Source organism: Lepidochelys kempii, chromosome 2 (genome assembly GCF_965140265.1).
Source record: "Lepidochelys kempii isolate rLepKem1 chromosome 2, rLepKem1.hap2, whole genome shotgun sequence".
Classification (NCBI taxonomy): domain Eukaryota; kingdom Metazoa; phylum Chordata; order Testudines; family Cheloniidae; genus Lepidochelys; species Lepidochelys kempii.
The window spans coordinates 250,596,682-250,611,245 of record NC_133257.1 but is presented as its reverse complement, the minus strand read 5'-3'; the positions used below and the strand labels follow the sequence as shown (position 1 = coordinate 250,611,245).

Below are 14,564 nucleotides of genomic sequence, written 5' to 3'. Positions count from 1 at the left end.
GTCAAGGGGCCTGGAACAGGACAAGAAGAAGAGGGTTATTGTCTCAAATAGCTCACTTGCAGGAGCACAGGAAAAAGCCTTGTGGAATTTCAAGGACATAAAATGATATTTTTACAAACTGAACTTCAATATATTGTGAGAGGGATGCTTCAGACCACAAAAGCTCCCTGGACACAGCTTGGTTAATGCCAGCAAAAGAATTTCAGGCATAAGTTAAAAATGCAAAGCTGCTTTTTTGATTTTAGAAAATTGAAAAACTACTTGGATTGGGGAGGGAATGCTGCCATCAGTGGCTTTGCTACAAAAGCTTTTTCTATCATTTCAGGCCTTTCGCATTTTGGAGGACATAACAGTTATTGTGGTGCCCAACTGGCAAAGGGAGATGTTACTCCAAGCTGCTAGTGCGAAACTTGCAGTTTATGTAACAGAAGTATTCAAATATATAGTGACTGAACAGCATATCTGTGAGTGGAGTGGGCTGGTCAGCTACCGAGGTGGCCTTGGAAAATGCACCATTCCCCAAAACATGACTACCTATCTGGAGTTCCTGCTACAGGAGAAGTTTGCAGCCATCAGTACCCAGGATTGGCTCAGAATTCATGAGGGAATGAACAGGATGCTGTGTTAGCTTCCAAATGGCTTAGCCTGCTATGACAGCATGCAAACAGGCAGAACTCTACAGCCTTCCTCCTCCCCGCCATCCTGCCACCCCAGCACATTTCTGGACAAAATTTCAAACCACAGTTTTATTTGGGACAAATGATTTTGTCCCTGTGGACTTCATGGACTACCTCTAACTGAAATGGACTAGATTTGGGAATGGAACACATTTCTACACACCCCACCCCCATACAGTTCATTGTTTCAAGGCAGCTTGTTAGACTGCTGAATGTTTACAGAGTGACATACTTGTACACATGGCAATGTTAAGTTATTTTTAAGAAACAGGAACGGCCTTAGCAAAGATCTGTGTCTTTCCAGTAAAAGTTCACTTTAAAGGTGTTTACTCTTTGCATTTCCTGGTCGCCATTTTGAACTGCGTCTGGGAGAGAAGGGGGACCCCCAAGGTACTGATATACAGTCTGCCATTAGCTGACGCATGCTGCTAACTGAGGCTTCTCATAACTTATTGGTTCGTAGAACAGAAATCCCTCCCATTACTGCATTAATAAACATTAAAATGGAGTCAGAAACTTACCGGGCTCAGGGGTGCCTTCTGTCCATTCTGGTCTGTTGCAGGCCCAGCAGCAGACTGTTCCTCAAGGGGTGCATCAAACCGCTCCTCCAAGCGTGGACCCAGAATGTGCTGCTGCTGCTCATGTTCCAAAGCCTGCTCTGGGACCAGTTTCAGCAACAGAGTGACTTCATGGTCCCCAATTGGTGCCTGCTGCTGGCTCCCATCAGTCTCCATGTTGGATTTAGGGGCCAGCAGGGTACCATCCCGGTCATCATGCACCACCGTTGGCTCTGTGCTTGGTGCAAACTCCTCATTAAATGGGCATGGTTTTAGCAAGTTGCCTGAGGTGCGGTTTTGGTCTCTGGTTTTCTGGTACTTGTTCTAGAGCTCCTTAATCTGTTCCCTACACTAGGCAGCTGCCAGTTTTTTTGTTATGTGCTAGTATGTGTGGTCATTCCTGGTAGTCTTTCTAAACTCCACAGCTTTGCTGGCTTTGCACCACAGATTTACCAAAATCAGGCTGTGTTCCCATGCCCACTTTCCAAAAGGCTTCTTATGGTCAGTCTCCATTACAAACACAGAGGACTCTCTGATGGTATGTTTGGTTATCAGAAGAAAATGGAAGTGTTAAGTGCTGACTCACTGAGCTGCAGCAGTACACCAAGGAGGGTGGTTCTGTTTTCAGCAGAGTAGATTCAAGATGCTTGGGATAGAGAGGAAAAAAGAAGTTGGCCCATGGGATTATAGGATGCTTTTTGGAGGACTCCCAGGATCCAAGTCGTGAGGGGCTCAGTCTACGCTGCAAAGCAATAATGCTGAAACCCTGGGTCAAGGTTTGACCCGAGCTCAGGCCCTGCAGCCCTAGAGCGTCTTGGGACCCTGGGTCAGTGTAATGTGTGTGTAGACGGAAGGAGTAAGTCTGACATTAAAGCCGACAGTATTGCGTTAGAAGCATTGCTCTCATTCTCTGCCAGAAGGTAGTGGTTCTTTCAGCACAGTTAGAGCGCTTTTTGTGCCAAAGCAAGCACTGTCTCCTGGGAGTCAACTCTCAGTACAGGAAGTTCAGGTCTGTAAACTGGCACATCCTGTTCCAGAAGCTCCAGCTTGGTCTGAGTCAGTTTTTTTCCAAAGCACTTGTGACCAGAAGCGTCAATATTGCTTTCAGCAAAACAGAGTTTCAAGACACAATTAATATGCTTTCGCATCTTAACTCCACTAAATAACTATCAGAAAATACAAAATGCAAAACTTAGGCTAAGCTCTGATAGAAATGACCAAGACAATATTGTACTATGAGTCGTTGTTGCTAGTTTTATACAGTGTTTACGATGCCATTGGTAACTTTGTTTGTGACCCTCCATCCACCACCACCACATTCGTCCACATTGCCGAGAGAATTTATAGCTGCCTGTTTGAGACAGACTGAATATCAGGATGATGTGGACTACCCCCTCCCCTTTGCAAGTGACCTGTCCAGGTCCAGGATAAAGCACATTTGTGTGAGGAAACCCATGCTGCAGTTGCCTGTGCTGTCGTCCGTTTTTAGCTAAATAAAGTGCTGCAGCCTCCCGGGTTGTCAGTCTGGCACCCTTCATGACCACAAAATTCACTGACAAGAAGAAAGGTAGGATCAGCGTGACTGTGTGAAAACAAGCATAGAACAATATATGTATGATCTGTTTAATCCCACTTGACTCCATATGGGATTAAGTCAATTAGTGTGAAAGTACTGCTGAATCACGTATGGTAGTGTTTATTTGTGCTTTTTCATTTACTTAAATGGCAGACTCTTGGGTTATAAATGCACTGTGTATTGATGACTCCATCCAATATTTCTTTTTAAAGATGGAAACCTTGATGGAGAAATGCAGATAAAATTGACTAATTGACCAGAATAATTGAACTGTCGAAGTTGGGTAGTGGTTTACCTTTGCTGTACATGCACTTTCTGTTTAAAATGCTTTTAACCCTTAGCTTAAGAGGCAGCATACAATGACTTTAATTAAAAATGTTTACTAAGAAACTAAGTAACCTCAAGGAAGCATTTTATCAAAAATTCCAAGGGCTTGCAATGCTGAGACTTGCCAAAAGCGAATATTCATCAAGTATATGAATATGTGGGGTCATGTCACACTAAATCAGTACCTAAAATAACTGCTTAGAAATTATTTGGGGAATTTAAAGTACAGCACCCTTTGATAATGATCATTGATGTGGTGCCCAGCTGCAGAAGGGCAGCCAAGCATCACCACCCCATAAGCAGATGCCAAAGGAAGGATTGCAACTGCCAGTGTAATCTCCTTGGCCCCATTAGTTACATGTACTATTAACTTCAGCTTTCCCCCCGCCCCTACCTTGTCTGCAGACAGCCTGGCCTTGCCTGTGAAGCAGCTTTTTTCTGGTTCTGATGATAAGCAAGAAAGTGAAAATCTCTGGGGCTTTATTATCTGGTATTCAGTCTGTAGCTTGATGAACCTCCCTCTACACCATCAAGGAGGTAAATAAAGCCCGTAGCATCTTGTGCTGGCTTCCTGTCTCATGCGGCACTTGAATTTGTTTGCTGTAATATGAGGCATGTGCCCAGCTAACTTAATTTTCTTGCTATTAAATTAGATTAAGATGATATACTTTAAGTATCCAAAACCCAAATAGGAACTATTTCTTAAATACCTCCTTATTGGATACATCTAGAATGTTCCAAAAGAGTTGCACCATGGTTTGAGACTATCTTGGAGTGGGAGCCTTTTCCTTTAACTCCTTATGCTCTTTGGCTATTTTCTCCTTGCTGCTCACTCAAGCAGCTAATGTAGCTTTCTGCTGTTCCCTTCAACTTTCCATAGGGACTAAAATTTAATTTGATCACAGGACAAATGTCTTTTTTTGCACTTTCCAAGTTTATTGAAATAAATTAGTTGACTTAGTTGGGTTTTGGCTGAGGCACTAGAATGTCACGCCAAAATTGGTGTGCTGGACAAAAACAGAGTCCATGGTTGAAAGCTAAGTATACCAAATTATTGTGGGAAATAGAGCCCTGTGATCAGTGTGATAGGGCCTTTGGGCGCTGCCTTAATGCAAATAATAATTACAACCTTCCCTTAATTAGCTGATAAGTTTCTAATATTTAAAATTTTATTTTTCTATTGTATTAAACAACATTTAAGAAAGCAGAAAATAACATGATTTTTCTAAAGGAGATTAAAAAACACAATAGCATATCATTTCTATATATATCTTCTCTGCAGTAAGTTTTAATTGCTCAATTTTCACTTTACCGGTAGAAACTGTAATATTTTAGGAAGGTAAGGCTCAGCTCATAAGAAGCTGGCTACTTCGCTTGCACTAAACCAGTTGTCTTCATGTGTGTAGTTTTTTGATTGAATGCAACTTATGAATTGATTTTTACAAGATAAACACTATTAGAAAAGCAGTTTTTTACCAAAATTGATAAACTCTTTGTTCATATTTTTAAGTGGGTTTGGAGCCAGCACCTCTTTCTGTGTCTGAAGAACGACAACTTGCAATTCTGACGGAGCTACCTTTTGTAGTTCCTTTTGAGGAAAGAGTAAAGGTATTTAATTTTTTTAATTTGTGTATTTTGAGGATTTTACAGTAAACGTAATACAGTGGGTTCAACTATGTGGGGTATCAGGCCTCAGATCATCCTATCCAGTGGAGAATCAGGCCATGATGTTCCTGTTTGTCCCTAGTATTTGCATGGCCACTACAATGCAGAAGATGCTGGGCAAGATTTACTGTTATGTCTTCTTGCAATTTATTTTCCCTTTTTACAATGTTTTAGAATAGTTTTTCCTTACTTAGAAGGGTAGACTATGTTAACATCACTTGAGAAGTGGTAACGCTGTATAATAAGCAAGCATAGGCCTAGATTCTGCAATTGGATCTACGTGGGTGGACCTCTACACCAACACTGAACCCTATGCTCAGGGTGTAGCTGATCGCCATATTTGGGGTCAGGAAGAAATTTTCCTCCAGGGCAGATTGGAAGAGGCCCTGGAGGTTTTTCGCCTTCCTCTGTAGTATGGAGCATGGGTCACTTGCTGGAGGATTCTCTGCTCCTTGAAGTCTTAAAACCACGATTTGAGGACTTCAGTAGCTCAGACACAGGTAAGAGGTTTTTCGGAGGAGTGGATGGGTAAGATTCTGTGGCCTGCATTGTGCAGGAGGTCAGACTAGATGATCATAATGGTCCCTTCTGCCCTTAATATCTATGAAACCCCATTGCAGTTAGTGGAGCTCCAAGTAGATGCACAGTACATCTACCTGGATCTTATTGCAAGATCCTAGATTCTCAGATACAGTGTATTCATTAAGCCAGTACAATATAAGTGAGAGTCATTTTGTGGAAATAATGCCCAGAAGTTAAGTTTCTGCATTCAATGATCGTTGAACTTAAAGGAACACTTAATTACTGTATAGGAAAAATGTGACTTTCAATTCCATATATTGTTTATAATTTGGTTTTGAATGCATTCTGGATCTTAAGTATGTAATTTTGAGGGCCAAGTTTTTTCAAATCCCACAAGATTTTGTTTTAATGCTACTATTGTGATGTTACCCCTAGAAACAATTTCTGAGCTGCTTCTGTTGGCTCTACAGCATAAGTTAATTAACCGACTATTCCCAGAATTGTGTTGGAATCATCGTGCACCAGCACCATCAAGAAAATGAAAAATAGTTTCATGGGGGAAATAAATCAATGTTTACTGAAAGGACAATGACAAATTTGGTAGAAAAATAATGTGTATTTTTAGGCTTGTATCAGATATTGGAAACAGTAAAGAATAAAAATTTATTTAAAACATATTCATATAGCATGGTGATGTGATAGCTATTTTTTCCAAACCATTCAACATCCTAGTCTGATTATATACCTGGAGATTATTGTTCAGTGGCTTTCAGTATTTCATCATAACATAATACAATCTGTACAGCTAGGACTTTAGTAATTCAGTCCCAGTTTGTTTGATGTTCTTCAGGGGCCTCTGTGCATTTCCACTTATGGGATTAGCTCCTTTAGTGTTGTGCTGTGTGACTGTGTAACAAAGCCACGTCTCCTAAGGGTGCCAGAATGCTCTCTCATTTAGATGATCAGCTCTGTCCATATAAGGGAGTATTACTCCTATCTAATACTACCAGTTTCTTCTCTAACGCTGCTGAAAGCGAAATGGAACTACTTCTTGTGTCTGTGAGCTAATTAGCCTAATCTCTCTTCTATAATTAATTAGTTAGAGTTATGCATGGTATAGTTAGGGTAGTGGAGGCTACTTGCCTTGGTTTATCCCGAGGTTATGTTGGGTCCAGACCGATTCAAAAGTTGTGCATCCTGCTTGGCAATCTTTCCAGAGACAAATGCACATGTTTGGTGCCTAGTGTTCCTGGGAAAGGCTCACCGAGTCTGCCAGTACCCAATTTGCCATGCCTTTACTCCTTGGTTGAGGAAGGACAGACAACTAAGACTGCAGGCTCACTAGGTTTCTTTGAGCCATTAGCCAGACCATCCTAGTGCTCCTTCAGGAGTTTCAAGGTGCGCCTGTTTGCTGAGACCTACTGTAAAGAGACCTCTGTGCAGCCCTCTTTGTTGAGGCTGACGTTGACTTTCCTGAGGTAAACACTTACTGGAACTGACCCTCTGGCCCAGCACTATCCAGGACTGCAGGCTCTTGTCAAAACAGACTGCTCCATCACCTCAGACTGCGATGACACTAAAGACTCCCTCAGTGCCCTTAGAGTTGGCAAAGTTTGACATCACGAGAGAGAGAGAGTCATGCTTACAGATACCTTAATGCCCCTGTTTTGGGGAAGAGAAAGGAAAAGAAGAAGTAGTCTGATCTGCAGAAGGGGTCCAAGGAGAAGAACAAAGGGGGAGGCATTGTTTTCATTCTCCTCTGTGATTCATACAGTGTTTGGAGACACTTTACCAGTCTCGACCCTGTCTTGAATATATATTCCTCCTCAGCTTGATGCTTCAGTGCTGAGTGACTTGGACACCTCACTGGCATGCATGCCTCTAACACCATTGACTTTCCTCTCTCATGGCTGAGGTTTGTTTATCAAAGCTTTTGGCTACACCTCTGCGTTTTGACTCTGCACTTCAATATTCAATGCCAGTATTGATCCAAAACATCCTTCAGGAGCATGGGATTTCCTTGGAATTGAATATGCTACTCCTCCAATTTGCTCCAGAAAACCCAGCTGCCTTCCCTCTCCAAAAACTCCATATGCATGAAAAGGTCTTATGAAGGGACCTCTTCAATTATTAATGTGGCCCCACATTCAGGAGCCAGTGAAAGTTTTGCTCAATGCTGCCAAAACTAGCATGGCCCTAACTTCAACACTAATGAGAATGTAGACACCAATGCCGCTCCCGGCACTGAAGCAGCTCAGTCAAGGCTTGAGAGTTTTCCTGACTGCTGACTCACCTCAGGCACCGCTACCTTCAAGGACACCCATGTTTCATTTGGCACAGATACGACTGGCACTATTGCCTCCTCAAGAAGATTGACAACGGGGAGGAGACGCCCAGAGGAAATGGAGCAATTTCCCATAGAGGAAAGATTACTTTATTTGAAGTAAAGGAAACATACATTACTTGAAGATGAAATGGGGGCTTCGTCCATCTCTCCTCCTGATGACAAGAAATTATTTCAGGAGTTGATGGGGAGAATGGCTAATACCCTTCAGTTACAGACTGGAATTTCAGACAGTCTAAGCCCCTTTTCAGTATCATGGAAGCACAGAAAAAAGACATTTGCTTTTCCTAGTCTCCTGGGTTTACTCAGTCCAGCAAAGGACATTTTGCTTTCTCTGTCTTCACCATCAACACTAGATAGTGTCTTATCACACATCTAATACATGGCCATCCAACATCTTGACAGTTGAAAGAAGAAGCGACAAAGTCTGTCTGTCAGTGGTGCTTAGTAGTGGTATGGGAAAAGAGCCCAATGCGCAAGTGGGAAAGCTTCCCATCTGGCTACAGGTCCACTCATTAGATGGAAGTTGAAGTACTCTGCTTCCTTCCTCACCTGAGGGCCTCAGCCTGGATGCTCTGATGGTTCTTTGAAGTGACTGCACCAGTCTTAACACGGCTTCTCCAAACTGAAAAATTATTGGCAGGATTTTCCCAATTGTCAGTGGGAATGCTGAATTTCTAGAGACCTTGCTTGACCTTGTCGCTGTATCAGAGGTTTCTCCTTCCTCTGCGTTGTAGACAGTTCTTAGGTTGGCCATAAAGCACAGCTTTTGGCAGACGATATTGAGGCATGCACTCCACGTGTCCTAACCAGCAAAGCCAGTCAATGTCCAGCATAGACTGTAGTTCAGTTCTCTCAAGGGTCTTGTTATCAGTGATCCATTGGTCCCAAGAAACTCTAAGGATTTTTCTGAGACAGCGGAAGCAGAAACTGTTCAGTCTCCGCTCCTGCTTAGAGTAGGTAACCGAACTTTCACAGACATAAAAGAGGGTACTAAGGACACAAGCCTGATAAACAAACAGACACACATTTGTATTCAGGGTTAGCAACTTGTTGTTCCAAACACATGAGGTTAAATTTTCCAAAGGTAACAGAAGCTTTGCCGATTCTCATATCAAATTCCCTATCAAGGTTCAGTGAGCTGGGAAGAATTGAGCCAAAATGGCAGAAGTGATCCACATTGTCCAGAGCTTCATTATTGACAAAGATTTTAGGTGGAATGTTGGTACCTTGTGACATGACAAGTGTTTTTTTTAATACTGATTATTGTGCCAAATTGGGAGCATGCATCAGAAAACTTGTTCACCATGACCAGCAGTTCATCAGGTGAATTAGAGATGAATGCAGTGTCACCTGTGAAAAGCAGATCCTGAATAGTAAGCTGGATGACATGCCTTCTGCTCTGGAATTGTCTGATGTTAAACAAGCTGCCTTCCATGCTTGATTCAACAAGTACGCCAGATGGATCGTTTCCAAAGGGGTACTTAAGAAGAATAGAGAAGAAAATGCCAAAGGCTAAGAGACAGCCTTGCTTCGTACCAGTATTAATACTAAACTTGGATGATCCAATGTACACAGTCTGAAAAGGAAGCTGATCTTGTCCCTGCAGGTGCTTCAACAACTTCATTGATGGTAGATCAGAGAAAATTCACTCCTCCATCCCCTACTGTTACAGTCACCACAGATGCCTGCACTCTGGTTTATGGTGCACATGGCCACTTGAACACCTGGGAATCCAGATTCTACATCAGTGTGTTGAAGAGCAGGTCTGTAAGATGGGTTCTAAAGGCGTTGTGTCTGTCCATACATTGCGTAGTACAAGTGCTCACAGACAATACCACGGCCATGTAGTGCATCAACAAATGGGGAGCACATTCTTAACTTCATCTATGGAGGCAAGGAAGCTGTGCCTCTGATGTATTCATCATCACATTCACCCATTAGCAGCACACCAGCACATTCACCCACTAGCAGGAGAAAAGGAGTATGTACATGCAGACGCACTCAGCATGAACTCTTACAACAAACACAAATGGTCCCTAAACTGGTCAGGAGTGTCTTCATTCTTACTCAAGTGGGGTCAACCTCTAATCAAAGTATTCATGTCTAGTCAGAATGCCAAGTATCTGTCCTGCACCAGGACTTAAAGTGGCAAGAAATCTTTATTGGATTCATTCCTTCTGTATTGAAGCAATCATCTCTCCGTTTTCTGTCCCATTCCCTTGATACCCAGAATCATAAGGAAGATCAGAGAGGACAGAACCAGTGTCCTACTGATAGCACTAATGTGGCTTAGGCAACATTGATATACAGATCTTCTCCAACTAATCAGAGAATCATCCATTCATCTTGCTCTCTGCGCCCACACCTCCTCTCTAAACAATAAAGGAAGATTCTTCACCAGAAGAGCCAAATACGCTTCATCTATCTGTGTGAAGGATAGTCAGCAAACACATACGATCCATGAAAGGTAGGAGTGTTCAAGCAGTACTGTTAGTCATGAAAGAACTAAATGGTTTGTGTTGGATGAAAAGTAATGGGTTAACCCCATCATGCGAAGGAGACCCAGCAGTTTGAAAAGGAGTACTTGTGGCACCTTGGAGACTAACAAATTTATTTGAGCATAAGCTTTCATGAGCTACAACTCACTTCATTGGATGCATTCAGTGGAAAATACAGTGGGGAGATTTACATACACAGAGAACATGAAACAGTGGTGTTACCATACACACTGTAACGAGAGTGATAAGGTAAGGTGAGCTATTACCAGCAGGAGAGCGGGGGTGGGGGAAAACCTTTTGTAGTGATAATGAAGGTGGGCCATTTCCAGCAGTTGACAAGAACATGTGAGAAACAGTAGGTGGGGGTGGGGGAGTAAACGTGGGGAAATAGTTTTACTTTGTGTAATGACACATCCACTTCCTACTCAACATGCGCTACATTGATGATACCTTCATCATCTGGACCCATGGAAAAGAAGCCCTTGAGGAATTCCATCATGATTTCAACAATTTCCATCCCACCATCAACCTCAGCCTGGACCAGTCCACCCAAGAGATCCACTTCCTGGACACTACGGTGCTAATAAGTGATGGTCACATAAACATCACCCTATACCGGAAACCTACTGACCGCTGTGCCTACCTACATGCCTCCAGCTTTCATCCAGAGCACACGATCCATTGTCTACAGCCAAGCTCTACGATACAACCGCATTTGCTCCAACCCCTCAGACAGAGACAAACACCTACAAGATCTCTGTCAAGCGTTCTTACAACTACAATACCCACCTGCTGAAGTGAAGAAAGAGATTGACAGAGCCAGAAGAGTACCCAGAAGTTACCTACTACAGGACAGGCCCAACAAAGAAAATAACAGAACGCAACTAGCCATCACCTTCAGCCCCCAACTAAAACTTCTCCAACGCATCATCAAGGATCTACAACCTATCCTAAAGGACGACCCATCACTCTCACAGATCTTGGGAGACAGGCCAGTCCTTGCCTACAGACAGCCCCCCAACCTAAAGCAAATGCTCACCAGCAACCACACACCACACAACAAAAACACTAACCCAGGAACCTATCCTTGCAACAAAGCCCGTTGCCAACTGTGTTCACATATCTATTCAGGGGACACCTAATCACATCAGCCACACTATCAGAGGCTCGTTCACCTGCACATCTACCAATGTAATATGTGCCATCATATGCCAGCAATGCCCCTCTGTCATGTACATTGGCCAAACCGGACAGTCTCTATGTAAAAGAATAAATGGACACAAATCAGACGTCAGGAATTATAACATTCAAAAACCAGTCGGAGAACACTTCAGTCTCTTTGGTCACTCGATTACAGACCTAAAAGTGGCAATTCTAGAACAAAAAAACTTCAAAAACAGACTCTAACGAGAGAGTGCTGAATTGGAATTAATTTGCAAACTAGATACAATTAACTAAGGCTTGAATAAAGACTGGGAGTGGATGTGTCATTACACAAAGTAAAACGATTTCCCCATGTTTATTCCTCTCCCAGCCCCCCACTGTTCCTCAGACGTTCTTGTCAACTGCTGGAATTGGCCCACCTTGATTATCACTACAAAAGGTTTTCCCTCCCCCCCCCCCCCCCCCGCTCTCCTGGTAATAGCTCACCTTAAGTGATCACTCTGGTTTCAGTGTGTATGGTAACACCCATTGTTTCATGTTCTCTATGTATATAAATCTCCCCACTGTATTTTCCACTGAATGCATCCAATGAAGTGAACTGTAGGTCACGAAAGCTTATGCTCAAATAAATTTGTTAGTCTCTAAAGTGCCACAAGTACTCCTTTTCTTTTTGCGGATACAGACTAACATGGCTACTACTCTGAAACCAGCAGTTTGAATATCTCTTGTATTTTAAATCACAAGGTTTAGCCATAGTTTCCTGAAGGTTCATTAAGCTGCTGTTTCTGCCTCTTACTTTTTTGTTAGACAGGTCTTTATTCTTTCATCCTACAGTCTCCAGATTTCTTAGGAGATGGTAAATGCCTTTCCCAGCACAAAAGGACCTTCCTGGCCAAGAATTTGACCAGGGTTTTAACTGTTGGTAGTTCTACCCGGTGAGCCCCGTCTCAAGCTTCCATAGATACCTGTCTATCAAAACAGCATTTTTAATAGATATTACCTCTGCTAGGAGGGTTAACAAGCTCAGTAGCTTGATGGCCTTTCTAACATTTACAGTAGTACATAAAGACAAAGTTGTTTTGAGATCTAACTCAGGTTTATGCTGAAGGTGGCATCGACTTTCATCTGTTGCAGTATGTCTCTCTCCCTGTTTCCTTCTCCAGAAACCAGGCTTACCCAGGGTAGTCCATCTTATATTGCTTTGATATGAAAAGGGCTCTGTGCTATTATCTGGACAGGGCTAAGCCCTTAAAATAATCTAACATTGATTGTTGCCATGGGGAAAGGTGTAAGGCAGAACCATTTAGTTAACAATTTTCCCCTCGGGATTAAGAGGTGTAGTGAGTATTGTTATACTTAAGCCAGAAAACCGGTAGCACTTGTCTTAAGAACACACTCCATTAGGGCTATGACGGACTCTCTAGCTTGTTTGAGACAGGTTCCTATTGTAGAGATTTGCCAAGCAGCAACACTGAGTTCTGGTCACACTTTCACTAAGTGTTATTAATTGGACTTGGCATCGTGCTCTGATGCTTGGTTTGGTAAAGTGGTGCTACAGTTCATTTTTGCCTCTAACTCCTTGCCTTCCATTCTCTGTTGGGGACACTGCTTGCTAATCTCCTATAAGTGAGGAGGCCTTTGAACAAGGAAGGGTTACTTACTAGTAACTCTTGTTTTTTGAGAGTTGCCTCTGTACATTCAGACTACTCACCACTTTCCCTTCTGCCTTGGAGTTCTTTGTATGTCAGAATTTTGACATCTAGGCAGAAGCAACTGAGATGGTCAGGGAGTGCGGGGTGCACTCCATTAGGCAGATGGAACTCATTATGTTGTCTTAAGAGTGGTCTTCCCCCACCCATAGCGGGTACAGCTTTGTTATGCAGTTCCATAAATGGCCACTAGAGGCACCGAATCTCATACCTGCAAATGCACAGAAGCAACTGTTGCAGAACAATAGTTACTAATAAGGTGGTAACCGCTCTTTACTGAAAATGCAGATTTCAGTATGATTATTTGATTTCTTTTTCTACTCTTTTTACCAGATCTTTCAAAGACTAATCTATGCAGATAAACAGGAAGTTCAAGGAGATGGTCCATTTCTGGATGGAATTAATGTCACTATCCGAAGAAATTATATTTATGAAGATGCTTATGACAAACTTTCCCCTGAAAATGGTATGTTTGCATTTAAGTTCTAGAATATTCTAAAAATAACATTGATTGGTTGTATAAATCTTACCATATAATTATATATTTGCTTTTACCCGACTGGAAGGTTTGGGTTTTTTAAAAAAAGAAGCGTCTTATCCCGGAAGTACCAAACATCCCCAGAATCCAGGTTCTCTCTGTCCACGCACACATATGAAATCCTCATTCAAGTTTGTCATCTTGATTATTGCTACCTCCTCCTCTCTGACCTCCTTGACAAATACATCTCTTGCCTTCAGCCCATTCAAACTAAATATTCATTGTGTGCCATCTCCATCCTTACAAGACTGTTTCTCTGACAACCTGTTTTGTGCTTTCACCCTTGCTGTTTGTCTGCAATGAGTTTTAGCTGAACCGTTTCAAACCTCTAGCATAGACACAGCTTACTTGGGTATAGTGTGACTTATAAGGGAGTGGGGCTAAGGTGAACTGGTTCCTGCTATGTTGGTGTAAATAATGTCTACAATAGGGGTGTGCACCTGTGTAGTTGCAACAGTGGCTAAAAATCCACAGTAGACGAGGCCTAACTTGTGGAAAGCCGTCACCAAACATATGGAGTTTTGGCATATAAGAAGAAAGTTTAAGGCACAAAATGAGTAATCCTGAGCAAGGGACATAAGTCAATAAGAAGAGATTCTATAAATACATTAGGACCAAGAGAAAAATGAAGTAAAGTATAGGTCCACTACTCACGAGGAAAGGAGAGCTGAGGTGGTTAATGCATGTTTTGCTTCACTCTTCATTTAAAAAAGGTTAATTGTGACAAGATGATAAGAACAATTAATATTAACAAAAAGGGGGAAGGAACTCAGAATAGGGAAAGAATATTTAGATAAGTTATATGTACTCAGGTCAGTAGGATTTGATGACATTTGTGCCATGGTACTTAAGGAATTAGCTGAAGTAATCTTGGAACCATTAGCAATTACCTGGAGGATAGATGAGGTCCCAGAGAACTAGAGAAGAGCAAACATAGTACCTGTCTTTAAAAAGGGAAGCAAAGGGGGTTCAGTGATCAATTGT

General features: G+C 42.3%; 1 protein-coding gene across 3 annotated transcripts in view; it reads left to right on the top strand.

Moving 5' to 3' along the window:
• Nucleotides 1-14,564, top strand: part of UBE3C (ubiquitin protein ligase E3C) — a 168,632-nt gene that overhangs the window by 95,848 nt on the left and 58,220 nt on the right. For 2 of the 3 annotated variants that reach the window (XM_073334552.1, XM_073334554.1), the window contains exons 16-18: nt 3,543-3,674; nt 4,648-4,745; nt 13,376-13,508. In XM_073334552.1, coding sequence (XP_073190653.1) covers nt 3,543-3,674; nt 4,648-4,745; nt 13,376-13,508 — 363 coding nt within the window. The remainder of the gene's footprint in view (nt 1-3,542; nt 3,675-4,647; nt 4,746-13,375; nt 13,509-14,564) is intronic. The other variant, XM_073334553.1, reaches the window with a different exon arrangement.